We start from the raw sequence: 24,407 nt of genomic DNA, 5'->3' as shown, positions 1-24,407 counted from the left end.
ATCATCATAAATATCACCTCGCCTCTCCCACAGCAATGATCCTTTCAACAGCTCCCACGTTCACTAGAGTGGCAGGCAAAACCACTCACAATGAAAACCATCGGCATCTTCCCAGCATCAGGGGGTCTAGGCACTTCCACCTACCACCACCTCCTGGCTCTGGTCCCCAAGGACAATGTCATCCTCATTAGCCGCCAACCCCACAAAGTCCCCAGGAACTACACCCAAGCCGGTGTCCGAACGCGAGAGGCATCCTACGAAACAGCGCCCTCCGACCTTGAAAAGGTCTTCACCGGCATCGATGTCCTGTTTCTAATATCCTACCCAAGCCACGTCAAAGACTACCGCATCAAAGTCCAGCTCCCAGCCATCGACGCAGCCCGCCGCGCTGGTGTCAAGCATGTCTTTTACAGCTCTCTGGCTTTTGCTGGAGAAAGAGACTCTACCAGGTCAGTGGCTGAGGTGATGCAGGCTCACCTTGCCACCGAGGGGCACTTGAGACATTTGGCGGAGACAGCACCTGGTTTCACCTACACGGTGATCAGGGAGGGGATCTATTCCGAGTCCACACCCATTTACACCAGCTTCTTCGATCCGCACTTCCCTGATGCCTCGCTTGTTGGGAATGAGATTCTTGTCCCGCATGATGGGAAGGGGAAAGGGGTGGCCTGGGTGAAGAGGGATGAGCTTGGAGAGGCGTCTGCGAAGCTCATTGCACAATATTCATCCGCGCCGGAAAGCTTCCAGTATGTGAACCAGGTTGTATTGCTGACGGGCAACAAGGAGTGGAGTTTGGAGGACACGGTGAAGGTGCTTGGGGAGGTTGCTGGGAGGGACTTGAAGATAAGGGAGATACCTGTGCATGAGTGGGTTCGGCTTCCACAAGTAAAGGGCTACTTCAAAAATGAGGAGGATGCCAGGACTTGGGCTACTGCTTGGGAGGCTATCAGACAAGGTGCTACAGCGCCAGTGACGGGGGACTTGGAAGAAATTCTGGGAAGAAAGCCAGAAGAGTTTGATGTGACGCTCAAGGGGGAAACACGCGCAACCACAGAGCAGTAACATGTACAAGCGGGGGTGGGATATTGACCAACTGATGATAGTGGGATATTATTACGGTGCAAATATAACGTTGTTGAGGTCCATTCAACTCGCTTACCCCTATTTGTGTTGATCCTGTACTTGGCGCAGCAGTGCCTCTGGTACCTACCTTACCGCGTAGAGCCGCTACTGATTCCCCGCATTTTCCCACTGAGATCAACAGCTTCACGTTCCGTTTCTGTTGGTTCAAACATCAGGTTGCCCTATCCACCTTCCTCGACGCACCTGGACACTGTTTTACCGCCGGATCTCAGGCAGCCTTCACTCCAATGATCTCATTCTTCGAACCCAGCATATCCATTTTGAACCTAAGCATTTTACATCATCAGTCCTAGCATCCTCGGTCCTTCTTCCCAACATTTCCCGTCCTCTTCCCAACCATTGTCTATCCTCTATCCCAACATCGTATCCTCTATCCCAGCATTCTCTGTCCCCTATCCCAATATTTTCTATCTTTTATCCCAGCCACCGTTACCTTTCAGATCCATACCAATGCTTACCCTCTGGTCCCGCATCGTACTGTATGTCCTCCTTGAAAACGGTGATGACCACATGTCCAGATAGTTGATTTTACTAATGTCAAACTGGAATCCAGGTTGCTAAGATATGCTCGCCTGATTCTAGCTATGTCTGAGCTTTGGGGCTATAGACGATTGGCTCCAGTTCGGTATCCCGATGTAGCAATATCCCAGAACAGCAGATCAAACCGTACAGTTGTTGCGATGACCCTAGGAACGGAACCTCACTTTCGCCAAGTCATACAGGGATGGCTGAGAACAGAGCCGAAGTCAATAATCATCACGACAATAGAAGCACGCCGTACAAACGTTGAGGGATTGGTGGAGGAAATCGGAGACTCTCGAATCATGGTAATGGCTGTGGAAACCGCTTCGTATCGAGGACAGTGTTACGAAGCCATCTCCAAGGTCACGACCGCATTCTTCGTTGTTGTGGATGACCGGTCACTGTGGGGTGTCTCCACGCTTGACGACATCCTCGCGCCGTTCTGTGACCCCAGAGTCGGTGGCGTCACGGGACTACAAGCGATAAAGCCTCGAAATGGGAACACCTTGACCCAGTGGGAAACATTTGGTGCTTTGAACCTCGCGAAGAGAAATGTCTTGCACTCAGTTTTGGCATTCTTCAACAAAGGCCAGGTTCTAAACCTTTCCGGCCGGCTTTCTGCTTACCGGACTTGCATCTACAAAGACCAAGGATTCCGTGATCCATTTCTACACGAGTTGTGGCTCAGATGCTTTCCTATCACGACTGGAGACGACAATGCCTTAACCACTTGTTTGCTGCACAAAGGCTGGAGGACTGCGTTCCAAAACTCGCCGGGGGTTATGATCGCTGCCGGTGTATCTCCGAACTGGCTCTACACAAGACAGCTGCTCCGATGGCTGCGAGACACCCTTCGATACTGTCTCTTGGACATCACGTTTGCGTTCAAAACGCGGGAGAAAGACCATATTTTGCGTGCCGTTCTCAACATTGTTGTTTATTTCATAACCGATTTTGCGATGATATTTTGAGTTGGCATTTCTGCTGTCTGTGTCCACAGCTTCTTGGTTGGGACAAGGTGAAATCACCGGGAAGAGGTAAGTAAACCCCATGGTTATAAGTGGGATGGATGTTGCCAGTGCCCATTGATAGCATGCAAATCCCTCATCAGATAACGGATATGCGGATGCATGCCTCGGCACCGTGGAGCCTCCAACCATGTAAAACCGGCGTTAGTCCCTTTGACATTGTTGCTGTTGGGGGTTCCTCAAACACCTTTCCAATCCATCTATTGAGCACAACTTGAACATCGTCAACTCAACCGTCAGAACATTTCCACAAGGACGTCCCGACGTCACTGGCACAACTCCCACTGAATCTGGTGTGTTTTGGGCTTAATATGGCCTGCATTATTGAGACAGGATGAAGCTAACAACCTGGAATGGAAGCATACCGCAGTCAACATGAACAACCTCGTTAGCTTTCAAGCCATAGCCTCGTCGCCAGCGTCGACACAGGGCGGAAACCATAACAGCAGAATGGATGCATATTACCTGCATATGCATTGCCTAATGTTGTCCTCGGTTGGACGATCAGTGAAAGGCCTCATCTATGACATTCCCCTCTTGCCCCAATCCCCCCCCCCACCCATTGCCCGTGTCTCAACGGGTTCACCACGGCTCATACACTCTTCATTTCACCCGACATCGGTCTTTTGAGAAATGGCCTCCGAGATTTCGTGTCATGCCACACTGAAATTCCAGCTTGGGGAACGGTGATATGTAACCTACAAGGAAAGTTCGGTGAGCAAACCCAAAGACCCGGTGATCACTGGAGCGAAAATCATTTCTGATCAACCGTCGGCTAAACGCAGGACTTCCGTGTTTCATACCACGGCCAGTGGCTGGTGTTTGTGACACCCGTGATCCCGATATTAACATCGGTGCTGCCGCTCTTGAAATGCTTCATAGAGCGTGCGATCGCTGAGGATGATGTGTGGGGCACCTACAAAGGGTCTGCGTTTCACCAGAACCAGACCTTATCGCTCTTAAAGGCTGGAATTGGCTTACTGTTTACTTTTTACACCAAACAACAACAACCAACTGTAATATGAATTTGTCAACCAATTTCTCTGCCTTTTTGGCCTCTATTTCGCGGGCAGTGACTAGCCTTGGCCACCACCCTACATGATGTCATGACCCCTGAGTTCCCCCTCCGGAGTGTTGGTGTCTACTGAGAAAAGCGACCCTGCTACCATCGGCGAGATACAAAATCCGGTAGGGAGATGGACCTAAGTCTTGCCCTGGTGGAATTCATTGGAACGGAAAATGTCCCAACTGTTGGCCCGTATGTCTTGGACGGTCAGACAATCAGTCCGGTAATGAGAGTCAACAGTGACACTGCGGCTGCATTTTCACTACCTTTGCGCCAGAATGCCACAACGGCGGGAGAGTAAGTGTTTGGTAATGGCTTCCTATGTGTCGATGCTGGCTAGCTAGACATGGTATGGTGGACAGCCTCATAACGAGCTCCGTTGGCAAGAGCAGTCGATACGGGCCTTTTGTTACAGTTTCTTCAACGTCTCGAACCATCAAGGAAGCCGTTAGCTGGAGTCAGAATAACAGTCAAGGACATGTTCAATGTCAAGGGGCTCACCACATTACTGGAAAGCCGTGAATATTTAGCCCTTAGCAAACCAGCCACGGAGACAGCACCAGCTATTCAGAAGCTTATAGATCAAGGCGCCGAGAATGTGGGTCTTTCGAAGATGTGTTCAATGGCTGGTGTCTACCCAACTACCCGCTTGCCCATCTCGTTCTCGACGGACTGAGCTCTGCTGTTTGCTGCCATGGAGGTCACGCATGGGACCAAACAGAAATGATACAGCACGATTTTATACGCCGTGTTTACGATAGGGCGATGCTCAACGGTGACACTAATACATACAAACTATGATTGGAATTATCGTGCACTTGCTCCTTTACCAAAGCTCACAAGTGGGCTTCTTGCTCATGCACTGGAAGCTCTCCCTGAACTCCCGGCTGTTTGCCATGGTACCCAGGATCCTCGCCCACTTTGGCGCATGGGGATCGGTATATATGCGATTAATGGCAGTGTCACGACGCGACTTGCCGCACCACCAGTTAGAGTAACTGACAAAGAAAAGCTGGCTTTGTGTGAAATGCTCCAGGCCAGGGAGGTGAGCGTTGGGCTTTTGGGCGGAGCGGCGCTTCCAGGCCTGGAAAGATGCCGAGAGGCCGCCAGCATCGGCAATGTTCTCGCCCAGTGTGAGTCGACCGTTGACGTGAAGAGGTTTGTCGTCAGGACCGGGAATGCTGAAGTTGCCGTACTGCTCGATGAAACATTTGGTACGTTCTTCAAATGCCTTGACAGTTCCGTCAGACCACCAGTCAGTGTAGTTACCGTTCTGATCATAATGGCGGCCGGTCGAGTCAAACGCGTGTGAAAGTTCGTGTCCTGCGACGGAGCCAAAGGCACCGTACGAGATGTAGGCGGGAACATCAACGTCAAAGACTGGAAACTGCATGATACCAGCGGGGAACACAATCTCGTTTCCAGGGGGGTTGTAGTAGGCGTTGACCGTGGGGACCGTCATGCCCCATTGATCCCGATCCACGGGCTTGCCCAGTGTTGACCACTCATCGGCGACGGCAAAGGCAATGACCGAAAGAGAATTGGAGAAGAAAGCCTCGGAGCTGATATTGACAGTTTTGTAGTAAGAGGCCAGGTTATCGGGATCCATGATGTCGGGGCTCTTGGTTGGGTAGCCGATCTTTTGCACAATATTGTGGACCTTCTCAATGGCTTTCTTGGTCGTGTCGTCGTCCATCCACTCGGTAGCCTTGAGCTTCTTGACAAACTCGTCCTTGATGTCGGAGACAATCAGGTCACCAAACTTCTTGGCTTCCGCCGAGAAGGCCTTCTCGACGAAGAAGCGAGACAAGATCCAACCAAGTCCGTCGTCGACGTGGTTGACACAGGTGCGCCAGCGCTCGGGGGCAGAGTTGGGGTCCTTTCCTGCGAGCTCATTGACGAAACCCTTGTACGGCTTCACTACAGGAGAGTCCACATACGAGTAGAAAGCCTGGACAACCTTCCACACAAAATAGTTTTGCACAATGGCGGGGTCGGTTTCGTCGAGGATCTTCTGTAGCTCCTTAAGATACTTGGGTGAAGCCACAATCAAACGCTCAACCTTGTTCTTGGAAGCGAGGGTGGAGATGATGTGATCGAGGTCGATCTTTGGCGCCAGTTCCGATGCGTCCTTCAGCGACATTGGATTGTAGTATTTCTAGCAACAGTCAGTATGGTGAACGGGCTGGGAGCAGCAGGGCACTTACGGTGACGTCCTGCCGCTCCTCGGTCGATGGCGAAGCGGCAGCAAGCTTCTTCTCAAAATCGACAACGGCAGCGAGTACGTCCTTGTTCTCTTTGGGACCGAGCTGGGAGAGTACATCAACAACGACGCCCTGGTACTTCTTCACCAGGGCATCATCGTCGTAACGCTCCTTGGATGGAAGGCCGATCCTCCAGGGTGGCGCGACAGAGACAGCAACAACATCCGGATCGGCATCGTCAGCCCCCGTGCCAGAAGAAACGAGCCCAGAAACTCCATACTTGGACAAGAGGAGGATAGTTTCGCTGAGGGCGTTGCCTGATGAGCTGTCGGAAACAGGGAACGACTGCTTGACCTGTTCGACAATCTTGGCGAGGGGAGCAATGCCAAGCTCCTTGATAGTGGGTTCATCCAAACAGGCCTTGTAGGCATCGGTCAGTTTGTTGAAGTTTTCCTCATCAGCAGAAAGGCTGGTCGAGTCAAGCTGCATTGGGGAGAAGTATGAGTGTTTGGAGGACTTTGGATATGGGGCCTCGAGGATGTGACGGAGGAGGAGCTGTGAGTTTTCGGACATGATGGTGCCAGTGAAGGCATCGCCCTGGTCGGGTCGGAGATCATGACGCTCTCTCCAGCCCCCACAGACGAGCTCCTCAAAGTCGGTACATGGGTCAAGCTCCTTGAAGTTTGGGGACAAATTGTACAAGATCTCGGAAGAAGCGTGGATGCATGCCGGCGTCAAGCAGACGTCGCTCTTGGCGGGCTCCACCGGATTCGTGATGACAGCCGGTGTGGTCCTCGAGCAGACGTGCAAGACCGTCAAACCAAGAGAGGCGAAAAGGAAACCGCGTAGGAACCGGCGACGGCAATTGAGCTGTTTGTGATTTTGGTTGTGGTGAGTAGTAGGGAGCTCCTGGGGAGTGCTGGGCTCCAGGAAAGGCATCTTCTCCGAGACCATGTTGGGAGTCGCGTGACATGCACGCCTCGCAAGTCACTGTAGATGGAGGCTTCGATCAAACCACCTGAATAGAATAGGGGCGCCAACCAAACAACAATGACAGACCAAATAAATGAGAAAGCACCAAAATGGCGCAGGAAGACGATGTCTTTTTGTTTTTGATGATTCAGAGTTTAAAATGATGATGTTTTGATACAGGCGGCGCAAGTTGACGCATGACCGTATGACGTTTGTCCAGGCACCGGCTAATTCCGGACCCGGGGCAACAAAACTCCGATCCAAGCGACTTTCCGTTAGCGCCCTGTTGCAGTGGTTGGCGCACTTGTCATTGGCTCATCCGTTCTCGATTCTTCTTCTCTCCAGTTAATCAGTGACATGTGTTTCGAGTTATCTTCGAGGACGCAATCGCCGTCATCAAACGGCGGTGACCTGGAATGCATGCTCCTCAGTTATCGGAACCAGCCGTTACCAACTCCACGAATAGCCCCCCTTTCTTTGACTGGTTGGCTTCCCGTGTTTTCTGCTTCAGCATAAACACCATTTTCATGCCCATCAAACACAGCTTCTGAGGAATCCGGATATCAGCCTCTCAGTATACACGGAACCCAACTGCAGAAACTATCCTGTGACCATCCAAGAGTTGATATATGTCTCAACAACTCTGCTCACACGGTAGGTGTTAGGTAGGCACCTATGATATCCAACCTGACATGGCTGACTGCCGCCCTTACACGTGTTTCTCCCAGTGCTAGTAAACAGGAGGCTCATGCCAGGTACTCTTCTTGTCGTAAAACACACCACGATCCGTTGTCATCGCTCGAAGTACACTTGTTGGATGCCTTTTTGCCGGCCGCTCGGGCTACAAGCATCCTCGCGGCGGGTTTGTCAACTTCATGCCTAGCTGTCTTCAGCCAACTGCGGTGTCAAAAGGTCCAGCAACGAACCGGAAATAAACCATTCAGCTTCAAGAGGAAGGAAGATGATTGATATCTAATTTCTTAAATATAGCTATCCAGATCTGATCAGCATGAGTGAGGTGTTGGTCCTGCCATCTTCGCACATTTGTCCATGGCCAACAAGGAAGTTTGCACAGCCTCAACCGATGCCTGCTTCTATTTCTGACAAGACATCCGACGAACCGCAGTTCTGCAATTTTGTGGCTGCTTATCCCGGATCGTCCAAATCCCGATACTCTGGTTCCGGCTGCAGCCCTATAGCGACTGGTGAAAATGAAAGAGGAATGCTGCACTGCCGGCCGAAGCCTTGCACATGGCCTGCGGTGAACACAGGTGCGATGCCAAAAACAACACACGGTGAGAAGTGCCCACTGCGGCCGCCGGATGCTCTCACCTCCGCGCAATGCCATCTCCTAATCCATCACCAAGTTATCCATAGCCACGGAATTGTTGGCGACGAAATCCGTAATGGATTTGATATCTCGCGTATATAACACCATGGACAATCCGCCTTCACTGATGCCTTTTCTCATCATCATCATCATCATCACCTTCATCAGCTTCACCAACCATCCAACCATCAACACATCTGACTCAAACGCTTCCACTCTTCCTCTCCAGATAACATCAGTCTTTACTCTATCCATCAAAATGCACTCCTCAACTCTCTTCATCACCCTCACCACCGCCCTCGGCCTCGTCTCCGCCGCTCCCACAGACAAGACCTACAACCCCACAAAAACCTCCGCCGCCCCCCGCACAACTCACACCGTCATCGCCGGCCGCGGCGGCCGTCTAATCTTTGACCCCGACAACGTAGTCGCCGAAGTCGGCTCCATAGTCGAATTCCACTTCAACCCCCTGAACCACTCCGTCGTCGAGTCCTCCTTTGACACGCCCTGCCAGCCCAAAGACGCCGACTCCTTCTTCAGCGGCTTCTTCCCCGTCCGCGAAGGACAGAGCGACGAGGTGTTCCAGATTGAGGTCAAGGACACCCGCCCGATCTGGTTCTACTGCGCTCAAAACAACAACGCTCACTGCCAGTCGGGTATGACTGGGGTTATCAACCAGAATTTTGACCGCCAGGAGTTTTCGCTGAGGGCGCATAAGGAGTTGGCTGCTGAGGTAGAGGGGCCTAGTGGTGTGCAGGGGGGCATTCAGGGGGGGTGGAGGATTCCTAACCCTAACCCATTGGGGGGCTTTTAGATGGGGGGGTGATGGGGTGTGATGGTTGTTTTTTGCACTTTTGGGTAGAGCGTTTGCATTTACATGTTGCATGGTTTCCTCTGTCTTTTGGAGCTAGATGGGTAGATGGAAAGGGCTAGAGATGGCTTGTATTGGCTTGCAAGCCTAGTTGTCTGCCTTTTGTATTCAGTTTTCTTCTTCTTTTACACTCCTTTAATTGAACCTTTATACTGTTAAAGATACATACCACCAAGCCTATCTTGTGGGTAAGATTTCCTTTTGGTTCCACAGATGGTGATAACAGGATGGATCTTGTTTGCGTGGTCCCAGGGCATAGGGCATGGGCTGGTCAAAGCAGCAGCAAGTTGGGGTGTATTGTACTCACCTGAGGAGGCAGCTGCGTGATCCGCAGCGAATGTGCATGCGTATTGTTTGATGAAATGTGTTTATGGGAGAAACCCGGCATCGGCAGCATAATATGCAGTCGGTGGGATACCGGCATGTAGAAAATTCGACAGTCCTATTATACAGTTACCGAGCAGGACACATGATCCCCCAACCTGGAAGTGACGTAGCAATACATAGTTCAAGATCAACACCCCATACCAGAGCCTGAAAAGCAAACCCGTCTAACCCTGACACGACACACCCTTCCTTGATCATATCCAATTCCTTCTTGCCCAACGGGTCTTTCTTGTCAAAGTGAGCCACCTTCCTCTCAGACGAAGTCCAAGACGTGATATCCAAATTATCACCACCCATATTCGTCTTCGGCTTCGTCTTCTGCTCACGGCCGTGGATGCTCATAAAATGAGGAACGTTTCCATATCTCTCCTTGTATCTGGTCAACTCCCTCTCATAGTGAAAGACATCGGACTTTGATGTGCTGTGCACAAGCTCACGCAATTCGCCCTCTACTTCTTCAATCTCCTGCACAAGTTCGCCCAGGTTGGGAAGTTCGTTCAGGGTAATGTTGTACTTTCTGGCATAGGCCAGTATTTGTTGGTCAAAGGAGTGAGGCCGCCACTTCTTTACCTCGCGGCTTGACAGGTCCAAGGGGCTCGGGCCTTGACTCGGCCAAGAGACTGTAACCACGCATATCAGAGGGGATAGACATCCACACGGCCTTGATGAAGCCCAGGTTCTTCACCGGGCAGTTATTGGGGAGAAGACCATCTCGCTCAAATTGGGCCAGCATGAATAAGAACATACGGCCCATGAGACGCCCAAGTGGCATCGGCTCCCTCACTATCGTCGATTCTAGCATCATTGTTAGCCCTCATCGCCTTGAACATCGGCAATGCGGTCAACATACCGACTAGCAAGCGTGCCATAAGAATCGTTCTTCAAAAAGCACCCCAGAGCCTCACACACAGCCCACTTCTCCTGCCAACTATCGGGCTTCCTCAAATCCAGAATGAGATTCTAGAGGATCTCCAACGCGCCATACGCCGAATGATCATTAAAGGTATACATCTCAAAATTGTCCGGATCTCTGACCTCGCAGTGGGAGTACAAGTCCACAAACATCGACTTGGCTGCTTTGGTAAAGACATAAGGATGCCCAGGATGGTCATCGTACAGCTGCGTGCAGTAGCACTTCTTCCCATCATCGAACTTCGGTCTGTCCCCATGATCTTTATTCTTGCTGTTATTGCTGGTCTCTTCTTCATCTTCCTCCTCATCATCGCTGTCGCCGCTAGGGAATGGAGGGTCGCACATGAGCGCAAAGACAAAGGGGTCTTGCTTTCCATCCGTGAGGAAGGCCTGGTATTGAGCGGCGATATTGGCCGAGACGGACGGGGTGCTCCATCGGCTTGGATGGCCTTCTTCTTAGGTGCAGGCTTGGTGGTGGTAGCGGCAGCGGGTTGCTGTGCCTTGGAGGTTTCTACCGTTGCAACTGCTGCTGCAGGTTCGGCTTCGTTAGAGGGGCGCGACTTTTTGGCGGCAGGGGCCGCTTTTGCGGCGCTGACAGCGTTTCTTCTGAGGGGCATTGTGACTTTGCCGGATCTGTACACAGGTGTTCGATGAAGTTTTGGGTCAATAAGGAAGTTTGGAGAGTTAAATCGCCGTGTGAAGCGGTGAGGATGAAAAAAGGACAAGCCTCACGCCAAAAGAAGGCCGCTGACGAGACGCGTCGAAAATTGATGGTGATGCGAACCCCTGTGTTGGGTTGAACATCGGTATTAAGGAAGCGCTATCCACAATTCCTCATCCTGAGAGTGTTCTCACACTACAGTATCAGTCAAGAGACAGCACAAGTTAGTGTCGACAAACAATCGATTCGTGTACGTAAAGAGCGAGTTAGAAGATCCTCCAAAAGAAAACTAAGAAGTGGCCAACTTCCTACACAAGTGAAAGACTTGAGAAATGAACCAGAACCCCCCAACCTCCTCAGTCATCTCTACCCATCCCCTCAAACCCCTGATCTCGACCACTCAAGAGCGGTCATGGCACTGCCAGTCCCACTTGGTGCCACCGCCGCAGCTGGCATAGGCCTCACCACCGTGGTGGCGGACGCAGTAGCTGTCCATGTTGACGCTGTATCGGTTGTTGTTGATCACACACTGCCAGGCACCGCACCCGTTGCCGTTGTCAATAGCGACGTACTCGTTGGTGTACTGCTCCTTGCAGGCAGCCTGGACGTCGATGTTGCTGAGCCAGACTCTCTTTGCGAGAGGGGCAGCGACCTCCTCCGCCGGCGCGGCGATGGCCGGAGCGACGAGGAATGTGGCACCGAGGATGGCGGTGAAGATGGTGGTGGGGTTGAACATCATTTTTACGGCTGAGCTGGAGGTTAGCAGTGTCAAAAGGTATTGGAGGTGTAAGGTTGGCTGACTTGGTAGTTTGTCTGGCGACTGAAGTATTGAAAGTTGGTTTTGACTGGTTGGTGTTGCTGACGACTGTGAGGGTCTGAGGATGATGAGAAGAAACCTGATGAGAGAGACTTCCATCCTCTCTTTATGGACAGTTTTGATCTATGATTGCTCTACCATGTCACGGAGCAAAGCTGTCGTTGCCGATCTCTGCATCCCTCAGAGGATGAAGGATTCTGACTTTGATCTCTTCAAACCTCCTTCTGGTGATGGATCTTCACGGTCTCTCGCATGATCTTCCATAGTTGTTCTTCATGTGGTGAATGCTCTGGTGATCGATGCAAAGAGGAGAAGGAGGCCTTACCTTCGCCGCTTGTTGGAAGTTCTTCAGGAGCAAAAAATCTCTGTTTATCCAATGAAACTTCAGATAGAGAGCTTACGAAACTGCTGGCGATTGACCATGGTTTACAAATAGAGCAATGTTTGTGTTTTTCAACGAGGATCAAGAGCCTTTCCACAATTCGGCGTAGAAGAAGTTCCTACTATAGGTAGGCATTGTAAGAGGCTGCTCAGCTGGGGGCTGTCCTTGTGCAAGTCCAGCTGCCCTTCTGACTACCAAAGGTAGCGATGATCAACAACTAGCCTATTCCTTCTACCAAAGTCTTCGGAGCCCCTGGGAACCACCCATAGAGGTGAAGTGGAGACATTCACCCAGCGAAAATATCCCCAACCAGACACAAAGGGTGGGGCTTGAAAATGCACAGAACTTGATTTTAATATGCCTATCTACCTACGCAGGCATTGACTGATTGTTTCATAAATACAGTCAATCCATCGTTGTTATTGTCTTGTGGTGAGAATTTGCTAAAAGACTTATTACACTTGTGCTTAGCTTACATCACCATTCATGTTTCTTCTTTCCCAGTCTTTAACATGATCCTGTTTCGTTGGATAGGCCAGTTTAGAGTAATCATTAGCGAGTCCTCACTCGCAACATGGTCCCGTTTCTCGTTAGAGCATTACCCAGCTCCCTGGCCAGTGGCCACCACCAACAGCTGTTACACACGAACCTCACAGGACTGTGCCTCTCATGCCTACCTACTAACCGTTAGCCTGACTGCCTCGCTAGCCAGGGTCGCTGATCATAAATCCGTACCAACACCATAACTCCGGCTCCGCACGGCATCCATCCAATACTTGCTGGATCTCATTAGGGGATTGTCGCCGTGCCTTGCTTTTTACGATCTTGTGCGGATCCATCAGCGTTTGGACGTTTCCAACCATCTTCAATACTATCGGAATGGGCGGAAGAAACGGAAGTTGGCCGTGCTGACAGTATTGCAATCGCCCCTGAATGGAGATCATTATCCAGAAGTGCCGGGTAACATTGGTTGGTCGATAGCTGTTATGGATAACTTGTCTCCTCGTTTGGGCATATCATGCCTGATGTGATATCAGCTGTCAACTAAACCACCCGCTCTCAGTTTCGGTCACAGAATTTGCACTGTATCATTACAAGGGTAAAGTAAGTGTCCTGCAGAATGCGAATGGCTCACTCTACCTAGGCATCCAAGGTCGGTTTTGTGGTGAAATGCAGACTGAATTCCTCCCTAGGTAGGTAAGGTGCCTAGTGCATCATTCACGAGTGGTACTTCTATTTGTTCTTTATGTTACAATGGGTTGCTTTGACTAGTATCTCCTCGAGTCACGTTTCAAGTCAAGTCTTGACAGTTGGAATCCAGTCAATGGCCACTGTCACAATGTCATTGACTGGGACTAATGACGCACCATTACCGTCTGCACTTCTGGGAAGAAGGATGAAGAATTCATCTTTGAGGCCCTGGTAGAGCTCATCAATGACCTACCAGCAAATGTTATCAAAATCAAGGTCTCGGACGACTTCGAACTGCTGTCTTCCTCGACGGCAGCTGACGACGACAACACCATCATCCCCTTCTACACTTCACCAAACGACCTCCCATTACACCTTCCAAAGGTTCGGAGCTCAGGACTCACTGAAATTGAACCACTTGGAGTTCAGACCGACCACGTCACGTACGAATCCTCACCGGGCGACACGAAACATGTGGTCTTCAAGTACTACATCAACGAAGGCAACATTCCCATGTTCTGGCACGAAATGAACTGCGCTCTGAGAATTCCGCCGCACCCAAATATCGTACCCATCGACCGCATAGTCGTGGAATCAGTAACACCTGATGGGCCCGAAAACGTCGCGGGATTTACCACTCCTTTTGTTCCCGGGGAAACCGTTCTGGACAACTTCAATCGGATCTTTAAGCTGAAGCATCTGAAGCAACTCATGACAGTATATCCGCCAACTTCATTCTCCATTACTGTCACTGACATTTTCAGACCATCGATCATCTCAATCTCAAACTCAGTATCGTCCACCGCGACATCACCACGTGGAACCTCCTCATCGATCCAGAAACAGACGACCTCCAAATCTTTGACTTCAACATGGGCACCAAGCTTACCTGGGAAGGTGACAATGACCACCTCAACACCTTTGGCTACGACGAAGACCGCAACGACGTCAAGCTCGCCGTTTTCGCCGTGTATGAAATTATCACGAGTGGCATTTCCTACCGCGAGGAAAACGAGCTGGAAAATCTAGATGTTGCCCAAGTACTGGATCAAGAAGAGTGGGAGCAACATCCCGATGTGCAGCTTGAGGAGGGGGTACCTGTGTCCGAATATCGACGTGTTCTTATGGTGTGGGTCAGTTCTCGGAAAAAGACCGAGAAGGAAACTACGTTCTATAAGCAGGCTCCTGAGTTTATCGACTCGCCGGGCCAACCGGGGTTCCCGCTGATCGACTTTGTGGGGAGCGTGACGCGAAAGGAATCGCAAATGCGGTCGGAGATGATCAGGAGAGGGGAGCCGTTTATCAGGTGGCAGCTTTCCGCAACAGCGCAGCTCCCGCTTCCAGAGGGTCAGCGTTTGCTTGCGACTGGTAAGATAGTTACGGAGAAGTAAGATTAAACAACATCTAGAGCCAAGAGCGAGTGGGAATCGAAGCTGAGACCGAAGGAAAGAGATAATAGATATGTCCCGGCGGTCATTGACGTATATACTTTCTCTCGAAATCCTGGACAATCCTGGACCTCAATGAGCTTTGTTTGGGAACCTGTACAGTTTGGTCCCATGAAGCGTCTCATGAAACGTTTGGTCAGGGTTTGGGCGCTTACAGGGTGATTATCGAAGATGTTCTGCCAAGAGAAGCTTTAACGTGGCCATCAAGCGAAGTGCATTAAGTCCATGAGCTGAACGCCAAAAAAAGACAGGCTTCTACTTGGCGATTGCCAGCATGGATATCCAAGCCAATAGCCGCAGCCTGCCACGCGCCGGCTTGAGCAACAGACACAGCCGTTTATGACAGGTTGACAACTCCTTGCCTCGCATGCTTCCACTCTAGAATCAACACCGACTCTATCGACTCAACAAATTCTCACCATTGTTCCAGTCTCTTGGTTAATCGAGAAAGAAATCTCGTATCTCAAATCAGCAAGATGGCACAAGTTGTGTTTGACGGGGACGGAATAGCCACATTGTTTCGCCAGTTTGACGAGAAATCCTACTCCATCGCGCTGGAAGCAGACAAGGAACCGCATATATCCCTCCATTTGCACAAGAATAGGCTTCATGTCGAGTCGAATGCCGATGACACCCAATCCATTGTCCAGCCATTTTCCAGGGTCCAGAGCATAGCAGGGGCCGAACGGGACTGCCTGGATGAAGTGCTTCGGGCCTTGGATCCAAAAGGGTTGCTCTTTCTGCGAAATATTCGGTCCTACGACGTGATCATCTGGGATGATTCTGGAAAACAACAGTGGAGACGAGATGCAAAGATAATCTCGCGTGTTGATCTGGTCATCCTTGAGACCGTCAATTACGTATCAGATGTCTCGAGCTTGACGCGCCCTAGTCGCTTTCTTGTTGTTGGGGGGGAAGAAAAAGAGGCAGGCAAAGAGCGCGTCATGGCCGCTTTCCCTGTTGATCAGCTCGGCAACCCTCTGATCGAGGATCAAGATGTGTTTTGCTTCATGTCTAAAAGGCCAAGGAAGTATAATGTACGGGTTATCCGTCTGGAAGAAGTTTGAACAGCCGGCTGACGATCTGTCTCTGTCATACAGTTTTTACTCCATTTCGATAACTGGGAAACACTCGACAGCACACAACTCGAGTTGGTGGCACACAGCATTCTGCTTTGCCTACACGCAATATCCACACTGCCATCACTCAAGTTTACTTGGATGCGCTATATACCTCATCGGCTGTGGCCAGAGAAGCTGGCTTCGCTTATTCGAACATGTCTATCATCGGACCCTTTGCTGGTCGACCAAGCAGGGCGCTATCGATCTATTTCTCAGCTGTGCACGTACTCCAAAGACCAGCTGGATTCCCACGGAAACCCCTTATTTCCAGACTCTGATGATACATCTGGCCCGCTTTCGTCACAGTACCAAAGTCAAGACCAAGAGATCTTGTTGGATTATGGACTTCACATAGTTAGTGCAGATGATATGATCGCTCGGGTGCGATCGTTGATGAAAAGCCGGGATTGGCAGAAGTTTCTCGGCAACCAAGATAAAGACCGGCGGTCTCGCATCAGAGCTTGGGCGTCGGGTGCCTTTGGAGACGGACACAGCATCGATCTCAAGACCCTTGGATTACTCTCTCTCGTTCCTGGTGGGTTGAACAGAGCGGTTGCTTCATGGAAGAGGCAAGGAGGCAGCATTTATATGCCTGACACTGACGGCCCTGTTGTTCCCGATGACCTCCCACTTGCGGTCCTAGATACAGACTTGTCTTGTGACCCCGATAATCGTGCGCTCTATGCATCGCTAGGTGCTGTGACCGCAGAATGGGAATTTGTTCAGAAGATTATCCTACTCAAACATAATGCGTGGAAGATAGGAGATTCCACCGACTCGGATATCAATGCTTCCAACAACCACCTTCGTTTCCTGTTTTGGGGTTATCAAAAGGGACATATCTCATCACCAGAGGATTTCCATCTTGTGATGTTTGACCAGCGTGGAAACCCCAAAGTGCCAAAACGGGACGCTCTTTATTTTTCGGCATTGTCTGGTTGGTCTGAGGAAGGCGGGCTATCAAGTCTTAGTGGTAAAGCTGGATACAAAGCTATCGCGGCAACCACCTCGTTCATCCACGATATATACACCAAAAGCCCGCCCCCTTTGATCAACAATCCTGCCACCACAGCCACCTGGAAGAATTTTCTCCTTCAAGTAGTGGGTGTCAGCTACAAACTACGAATCTTCGATCGCCAACACAAGGAACCTCTCCTAAGTGAAGAGTTTCTATTCATAACCAAGCATAAGCCAGAATGGGCGCTCAATCGTCTCTATGAAGCCTACCACACAGACACGGCCAAATGGACGAAAAATACCAAAGCAACACAGTTGGTCAAGGAGATCAAGATCACCTGCCAAGATGGGATAAGCCTTCCGCTCAGTACAACAGTCCTTCCACTCCCTTCGGTCTTGGCCGCCTGCGCGTGCTCGAGCCTTTTCGGTAGCAAAACTTGCAAATCGCTGCCTCTGCTCCGGGTTCGAAAACCGCTACTCAAATCCGACGAACACCCATCCTCACGGTGGAAACTCTTCGCCGCTCATTTTGGAATAGACCACCCGGGCAACCCCAGCCTGACATGCCTCGTAGCTATCCTGAAAGCCTTCATCATCCGGGAACACTCCTACTTGGTTGTTAAAGGGGCGCTCACGGACTGGGTTGTGAAAATTTACCTCCTAATCTGGAAGCAGCGAACCTCCAACCTGGAGTCCATCCGATCGTGGTTCGACAAAAACCCAGGCGTGCTTTACACCCCACAGCTGGAGGCCGAAGGGCGGCAAGTGCCGCCGGTTTGGGGCACCCGTCAGGGTTCGGAGGGATACCCTGCCGCGGTGGTGACCCAGGCCTGGAACCCCGTTCTTTATCGTCTTGGGCAGGATGATCGGGAGAGTTTGAAGGGTTTCTTTCGAGATGGGTTGGGATTGTGGGTTGATATCTGTCTGCGGGCATCAGGCGGGTTGTTGCCTGTGAGATGTATTGCTATACCTGTTCCTGTAAGGGTGTATCCGAAAAAAGGAATCAGGGTCAGCCTCCCTCCTCCTGGGGCGTATGAGGATGTTGCGAAGAGATTAGGGGGCAGGTCTGTTGGTGTGGAAAAGGCAAAAGATGACAAGGTGGAACCTGTGAAGGTGCTGTTGTCTGCGAGAGAAAAGCCGATCCAGGACAAAAAGGCGGGACCTGTTAACGTGCTCTTGTCTGTGAGAGAAAAGCCTTTGGTTGTGGAACTCTGCAGTAAGGTTGAGGAGCTGGACGTATTTGTGTTTAAGGGGGTCTGAGTTTACCACTGTTGCTCGGGTAATGCTAGGGGGGTAGAGGTACTAATAATTTGTCCACATTGTTGTTATTTTCTATGATTAGGCTGCACGGTTAGGTACTCTAGCTTTCATCAGCAATCCGAAGTTGTTTGAAATATTCTATAAGGAGACTACCCAGTGCACGGTAAAAATCTTGACATTTCGGACACGTGATGCACCGAGCCAGAGGCACATTTGGCGACTGTGAGGGCATCAATGAGATAAAGCTTGTGATGTTGGGCAATTTTTCTGAACATCCATCAATGTCGGGCTCGGGCAGAACCTTGAACTGCACAAAGCCGGAACCATTCTCAAAGAATTGTCTACCTCGACAAAATGACGCGCTGGCATGAACCCGAGTACCTAACGCCAGATATCAATCTGGATGGCGTCACCTGCTTCCATCATGTCGCTCTTGCGATTATGCTCCAGACCTGGAAAGGCTACTGGGCGAGCAAAAAAATCACAGCCCGTTTCCGGCCCCTCCACCCGATGAACCAAAAGGGAGAATGGACCTGTGGTGGCCTCCTTCTGTCCCTTGGATTGGAGAAAGTTCTAGAGGCAGATATACGCGCGAAGATGAGACCAACAATGACGGCAATGGCCTCGACACTTCGACGAACTCTTCGATCTATCCTGGCAAGCTCTGTTATGGGGAGTTTCGCCTGGCCTGTATCACCAGTCCAGGTCATGACCAGCAGTCCATCTTGATCTTGAAACACACTCAATCGACAACTGTCCTGAATACGAAACGGCATCCTACACCTGGGGCGGGGAAGAGGACGACAACACCAAGAAGTATCCCGTGTTCGTGGGGCCATATGGGGATGTCAGCTTTCAGACTCGCAATTGTTGGGAGATGCTGCGGTTTCTTCGTCCCGGGTGAGGGATTCGACTGATGTGGATTGACGCCATCTGTATCAACCAGGAAGATGCCGTTGAACGAGGTCCACAAGTTTGCAGAATGGGGGCAACCTACCGCCAATGTATCCAAGTCGTGGTGTGTCTCGGTCCAGATATTGCATGGCTCCTCCCTCCCGGTCAACATGCTAAGCGAAGAACCTTGGAATCAATCGACGAGCTTCGGTTGAAACAAGATTTGAATGGTCTTCTTGTTTTCGGCCACGAGACCGTATCCATACTTTGCAGACGATTTTTCACTCGACTCTGGGTTGTTCAGGAAATTGCTCTTGCATCTTGTGTGCTGATGAGGGTGGAAAATATTGACTTTTGAGCTGACCAGGCATCGGGACAAGATCGTCCTAACTGGGTAGATTCATTCAAGCAAACCGAAGCCCCCTGGATGAAACATGTGGCTCTAGATGAGCTGCTGCAATTTACTCGCCGTGGCAAAACTGAGGGTGCTAACTGGGTGGTTTCATTCGAGTACACAGGAGCCCCCTGGATGAAACATGTGGCGGGTGGAGGTATTTCGACAGCGAACCTGGATCTAAGTGGGCTGCTATAACTTACTCGCCATGCTCAATGTGCGGATCCCCGCGATCGCGTCTTTGGCATTACTGGTATCCTTCGGGATGTCCACTTGTAGGCGGATTACTCACTATCATGCCATCACGTTTACGTGGGACTCTTCGCCGAGTTGATGGTTAACGCAAAGCGCTACAGCCTCCTTGAATTTGTGCCTCTCCTCCCACATTCTTCGCTTCCATCTTGGGTTCCGGATAGGAAAGCGTGGGACCAGTTGAGCATTGCACTGGAGCCCAAGCATTTCCATGAACATCATATGGATCAGAACCGATCAAGCACATTGGCACAGATGATACCGCAGTTGCAGCCGGACAGAATGAAACAGTATGGGTACTTGAACTTTTCTCGGATCGCCACGGTATTGCTCCCATCTAATGAGCTACTTACTTACCGGGATTACCTTGAGGACAAAAAGGGAGTTTCGAGAACTAAGCAGGATGTCTGCTTGCGGTCGTATACCGACTTTGCCATTGACAGACGTACCGGAGGTCTCCATGAAGCCGTGATGCGCTTGTTTACCTTGCAAACACGCCCAAAACTGGTCGAAATCTTGAGCAGCACACAAACCCACTGGAGTCTGAGGTATTTTTGTTTTCGAGTACAGCACCCGAACAAATAGTCTCTTCTTATCCAATCAACATTGACTAGATGATCTGGTGCTTCCAGGCCAGGACAAGCTATATCTCCCCGCCTTTAGCGAGACCAGTAAATGGCCACAGGTTCTTGTGTTGAGGAGGATCTCGCTGATGCTTATTCTACCACCCACACATTAGCAGGCAGCTGTCATGGAGTTCTGTTTGCTTCCCAGGATGCTCACACCTTCCAGAGCGTCCACACGACAGATAACGGCCATAGCGTCCCAAAGACTTGGGATTTGTGCCGCACATATGGAACAATCCACAATGGGCAAGGTTCAGTGGCAAATCACGTTGAGCAACTCTCATGGACTCTCGGCATCTATACCAAGAAACCCAGGCGTGGCTGCAGGCTGACCTTGAACCAATATGTAAATGGATTTTTCCTTGGGGCCAAAATAACAAGGGCATAGTATCAAGATGCCTTGAGCTGTGGATTATCTACAGTTGAGCCGATAAGAATACTGGACGAACACTTTCTCGATAGGCCATTTACGTCAAGAAGCCTACATGCAGCGTATAGGCGCTGGCTTGTAGCCAGCTCAGTAAGCAATCCTGGGAGTCCAATTACCTCACCGTTTGTTGCGATCAACCCATCATTGCTAAACGAGTTCAAATACAGAATTCCGGTGCGCGTTTTGAGGTCAATGTGGGTGCGCAACAAAGACATCATACAAGCTAAGAAGTTCAGAATTGGGGTTTCAAACGAGACAATCGGCAGTGCTGATAGCAATAGCATTTTTACCCGCCTTGAGAGTGTTCATTCTTTTTTTTTTTTTTCACCGAAAGACTGAGATGGGGGAATCATCAGGAGCTGCAAGGTATAAACATTATGGGTTTGGAGGATGATGACCTTGTTCTACTGGATTTTCGTGCAGGAGACATTCATAAGGAGCTGCTAGGAGATTTTGGGAGCTGGATGATATACATAATCCGTTTGGCAGAGACAAGGATCGGTAAACAAGAGGATGAGCTACTCAGGGACTGGTGTAATGGGAGGTCGGCCCCAACAAATGAAGAAAGGCTGATGTGTGTGCCAACAGGAGAGACATCAAGATTCCCGATGGAGACGTTCGGGGCCAGCGGAAAATACGGAGACGGTAGTCATTTCCCGAGGGCGCTTGGATGGAAGATAAAGAGCTAACAGGAACGTGTAACACTTAAAACGAACACTCTTTCCTGTGGGTTTTCTTCTTATTCTTCATTTACATTATTTACACTATAAACACGCACTGCTTTGTGAACAATGCATGGCGTCCACTGTGTGATAGTTTACATTGTATAGAATAAGCCTTCCAATGTACGGGTATGGATAATGCCTAAGGTAATGATGAACTGTTTTGTTTGAAAGAGAAAAGAATAAAAAAAATAAAAAGGAAACCGACGCAGCGTAGGCCGAAATTGCTAAAGTAAGATATCATATATACCAAGAAAAGAATTTTTCAACCCCAACCAAACCCTTCCACAAAGACAAGAATGATTCATCAAGTCTCTGCCCACCTCATCCAACCAAGTAACGAAGCTCGGCCCCAGGCCTCTACCGCTTATAGGCACTGGGAATACCACTGATTGCTAGCAGTGCAAGTGCTCCCCGCCTCACAAGCAGTGCACCCCGTAAACCCCTGCCCACCACACTGCGCATACTTCGCAGCCCTGCACCCACCCGGCGCCGCGCTAGGAGTCGGGTTCGGGTTCTGCGCCGCACTGCTAGTCGGCTGAGGCTGGGGCTGGCTGCCGCCTCCCGGGGGAGAAAATACCGGGAACCGGGAATCGTCATCCCGCTTGCACCCGCTCCTCGCCGTCAACTCAGACGGGCACTGGACTTGTCTGAAGGTAAACGACGGGTTATCCGCGTTCTTGAACCAGTCAAACCTCCAGTTGCACCCGGGCTTGAGGGCGTCGGGGAACGAGGCGCACTGGCTGCGGTCGGAGATACCGCCGTAGGTGGCGCCGGGGAGGCCGCCGAATTGGGGCTTGCAGCCGTCGAAAAGGCCGACACCGCCGCCGGGGATGTTGAGGTCGAAGTGGTTGCTTCCGAGGTCGCCGCCGGTGGAGGTGGACTGGACGACCATTTTCTTGCCGGCGACGGGGCCGTCGGTGAAGGTGAGTCTGGGAGATGTTAGTGGTGAGGGGTTATACGGCGGGAGAGGGGGAGATGCTTACTCGTAACAGGCACAGCACCAAGAAGCTTCGGATCCCCCGCTCAGAGCAGTGGCAGCGAAGCCATAGGAGAGGTTGTCGTTGATGGCCCAGGCACTGTGGTCAGCGCACGAGTAGGCAGAGCCACCATTGCAGCCAGAGGCAACACCAGAATCGGAAATGCGCTGAAAGTTGGCGTCACAGGCAAAGACGGGTCTGTTGACCGCCGCCTTACCTGGCCAGGCACATGATGGCTTGCAGCAGTCCCAGTATCTGGTAGACTTGCCAGACCCAGAGGCGCCCTGAGCCTGAACGGCAAGAGGCAGGACAGCAAGGAGAGAAGTCTGAAGAACAGCTGAGGAACGCATCTTGACTACGGGTCAAAAGAGGATAGCAGGAGAATGGGGGCGGTGATGACGAAAGGGAAACGGCCAAAACACCGGGCAGGACCATCTTGATATACTTGCTCACCTCCTTTCCCCCCCGGTCTTAGCTCATAGAACTCAGGACCAAGCGTAACCCACGCCACGAGCAAGGTCTCTCAACGGCAGATTGGACGAGCCATCCGATCGACGGGAACAGGCGAGCCTGTGTCACCGAGTAAACATCACGGAGCAGGGCTCCATGGGGTAGTCACCCCACCGAAAATCTCGGGTCGAGGTTTCAGGGCCAAGTCAGTGCCGAGCCGCCTCCCAGTTTGACTGAAACGGTGGCGCTCCGCATTCCCGGAACCTGGGCCGTGAGCAAGCCCGGAAGGGGATAGCGGACGATGGGTAATGTAACGCTGCGGGTCGCTGCTCCACGCAGTCGGAATGCCGGGAACGATTTCCCCCACGGGACGTAGGCCGCGCAACGACTTGTTTTCGACGACAAGAACTATGCTGCTTGGTTTTAGCCATGATGTAATGCTTGATTGCATATGAAAGGCATTGGCATTACGGGCGAAAATTGGTGTGCCAAGCTGTTGGAGGGTATAATATTGTTGTTAAGACACTGCATAAGGTATGTCCAGAGATAATCTTCTTGTCCACGGGAAGCCGCTGGCAAAGTTGTAAAAGTGCACAAATAGTCTCATTGAGCTGGATGGCCGGTTGATTCCGTCCTCGGTCAAATAGAGGCGGCAATGTAGCACCGAGTACCACCGAGCACCACAGAGTTGTTTGTTTCGACGGTGATACTCGACTCAGTTGACTGGCTCTCTGTAACGGAATGAGGAGGGTTTGCCCGGTAGAGACCAGAGTGACAGAATTGATAAATGTGATGGTTTTGAGGGAAATGAACTGACAAAGGATGATGGCCCAACATGCTTGACCCGAGAGACACCAAATCATGAGAAGTCAAACGTGCAACAATGACACAGACAGTAGTTCTGATCAACACCGACCCCCAAGGTGAGTGGAGCCCATGTAATGACAGATGCACCGAGGTCAATGTAAAAGAGCCTCAGAAAGAAGAAAGTGGCTCTGGTTGCTCACTGGAAAAAAAGCTTGAAAACGAATCAGTTGATTGACCGAGGAGGGAAGCTCTCACTCAGTGACAGATAGAAATTCGAGGAAGAGACTGGATGATGTTTTATTCTCATGCAGTTCGATATTGACTGGACACACATTGAGGCTTTGTGCCTCGATATGGCAACATGGTAGATTGTGTTCGTGGACCGACACGTCAATGATGGGTTTCTCGGCTTCTGACTGCATTTGAGGGAGCAGGGGCCAAGGCGACAAGTTAAGATAAGACGCGTGAAAATTCGCGGTTTTTGGTGGGGCCAAGGATGAAGTGAATTTGATGCGTGATCACGTGCGGCACAAAGAGCTGTCGAGGTGGTCCCGGCGCTTTGACCCAACCGGGATTAGCG

The 24,407-nt window shown here is 50.9% G+C and overlaps 9 protein-coding genes across 9 annotated transcripts; 5 read left to right on the top strand and 4 right to left on the bottom strand.

Annotated features, from left to right (window-relative positions):
• Window positions 1–90: 90 nt before the first annotated feature.
• On the top strand, window positions 91–1,062 carry QC764_401790 (uncharacterized protein; the record flags this gene model as incomplete). The annotated part of the gene is made up of 1 exon (XM_062946461.1): window positions 91–1,062. The coding sequence occupies one exon, from the start codon at window positions 91–93 to the stop codon at window positions 1,060–1,062; it is 972 nt and encodes a 323-aa protein (XP_062800062.1).
• Window positions 1,063–1,258: 196 nt separating this feature from the next.
• On the top strand, window positions 1,259–2,636 carry QC764_401780 (uncharacterized protein; the record flags this gene model as incomplete). The annotated part of the gene is made up of 2 exons (XM_062946460.1): window positions 1,259–1,622; window positions 1,802–2,636. The coding sequence occupies exons 1-2, from the start codon at window positions 1,594–1,596 to the stop codon at window positions 2,634–2,636; spliced, it is 864 nt and encodes a 287-aa protein (XP_062800061.1). The 5' UTR covers window positions 1,259–1,593.
• A 1,763-nt stretch (window positions 2,637–4,399) lies between these two features.
• Window positions 4,400–7,121, bottom strand: QC764_401760 (uncharacterized protein). The gene is made up of 2 exons (XM_062946459.1): window positions 5,967–7,121; window positions 4,400–5,917 (listed from the first exon to the last, which is right to left on the bottom strand). The coding sequence occupies exons 1-2, from the start codon at window positions 6,915–6,917 to the stop codon at window positions 4,586–4,588; spliced, it is 2,283 nt and encodes a 760-aa protein (XP_062800060.1). The 5' UTR covers window positions 6,918–7,121; the 3' UTR covers window positions 4,400–4,585.
• Window positions 7,122–8,371: 1,250 nt separating this feature from the next.
• Window positions 8,372–9,079, top strand: QC764_401750 (uncharacterized protein; the record flags this gene model as incomplete). The annotated part of the gene is made up of 1 exon (XM_062946458.1): window positions 8,372–9,079. The coding sequence occupies one exon, from the start codon at window positions 8,372–8,374 to the stop codon at window positions 9,077–9,079; it is 708 nt and encodes a 235-aa protein (XP_062800059.1).
• A 2,417-nt stretch (window positions 9,080–11,496) lies between these two features.
• On the bottom strand, window positions 11,497–12,012 carry QC764_401745 (uncharacterized protein; the record flags this gene model as incomplete). Its single annotated transcript, XM_062946457.1, has 1 exon — window positions 11,497–12,012. One exon carries the CDS (start codon window positions 12,010–12,012, stop codon window positions 11,497–11,499), a length of 516 nt encoding a protein of 171 aa, XP_062800058.1.
• A 1,622-nt stretch (window positions 12,013–13,634) lies between these two features.
• On the top strand, window positions 13,635–14,877 carry QC764_401740 (uncharacterized protein; the record flags this gene model as incomplete). Its single annotated transcript, XM_062946456.1, has 4 exons — window positions 13,635–13,717; window positions 13,879–13,963; window positions 14,108–14,167; window positions 14,251–14,877. The coding sequence occupies 4 exons, from the start codon at window positions 13,635–13,637 to the stop codon at window positions 14,875–14,877; spliced, it is 855 nt and encodes a 284-aa protein (XP_062800057.1).
• A 1,277-nt stretch (window positions 14,878–16,154) lies between these two features.
• QC764_401730 (uncharacterized protein) lies at window positions 16,155–18,272 on the top strand (the record flags this gene model as incomplete). The annotated part of the gene is made up of 1 exon (XM_062946455.1): window positions 16,155–18,272. The coding sequence occupies one exon, from the start codon at window positions 16,155–16,157 to the stop codon at window positions 18,270–18,272; it is 2,118 nt and encodes a 705-aa protein (XP_062800056.1).
• A 3,320-nt stretch (window positions 18,273–21,592) lies between these two features.
• QC764_401710 (Endoglucanase 5A) lies at window positions 21,593–22,920 on the bottom strand (the record flags this gene model as incomplete). The annotated part of the gene is made up of 2 exons (XM_062946454.1): window positions 21,593–22,522; window positions 22,577–22,920. 2 exons carry the CDS (start codon window positions 22,918–22,920, stop codon window positions 21,958–21,960), a joined length of 909 nt encoding a protein of 302 aa, XP_062800055.1. The 3' UTR covers window positions 21,593–21,957.
• A 239-nt stretch (window positions 22,921–23,159) lies between these two features.
• Window positions 23,160–23,627, bottom strand: QC764_0061910 (uncharacterized protein; the record flags this gene model as incomplete). Its single annotated transcript, XM_062940522.1, has 2 exons — window positions 23,160–23,433; window positions 23,584–23,627. The coding sequence occupies 2 exons, from the start codon at window positions 23,625–23,627 to the stop codon at window positions 23,160–23,162; spliced, it is 318 nt and encodes a 105-aa protein (XP_062800054.1).
• Window positions 23,628–24,407: the final 780 nt, after the last annotated feature.

Source organism: Podospora pseudoanserina, chromosome 4 (assembly GCF_035222485.1).
Source record: "Podospora pseudoanserina strain CBS 124.78 chromosome 4, whole genome shotgun sequence".
Lineage (NCBI taxonomy): Eukaryota > Fungi > Ascomycota > Sordariomycetes > Sordariales > Podosporaceae > Podospora > Podospora pseudoanserina.
This window is presented reverse-complemented; position numbering and strand designations above follow the sequence as displayed.

Excerpts from the sequence above, each read along its gene's own strand:
- QC764_401760 (XM_062946459.1), bottom strand. The coding sequence starts at position 6,917 with ATGGTCTCGGAGAAGATGCCTTTCCTGGAGCCCAGCACTCCCCAGGAG. Across the intron at positions 5,918-5,966 it reads AGGAGCGGCAGGACGTCACC|AAATACTACAATCCAATGTC; the intron begins GTAAGTGCCCTG and ends GACTGTTGCTAG.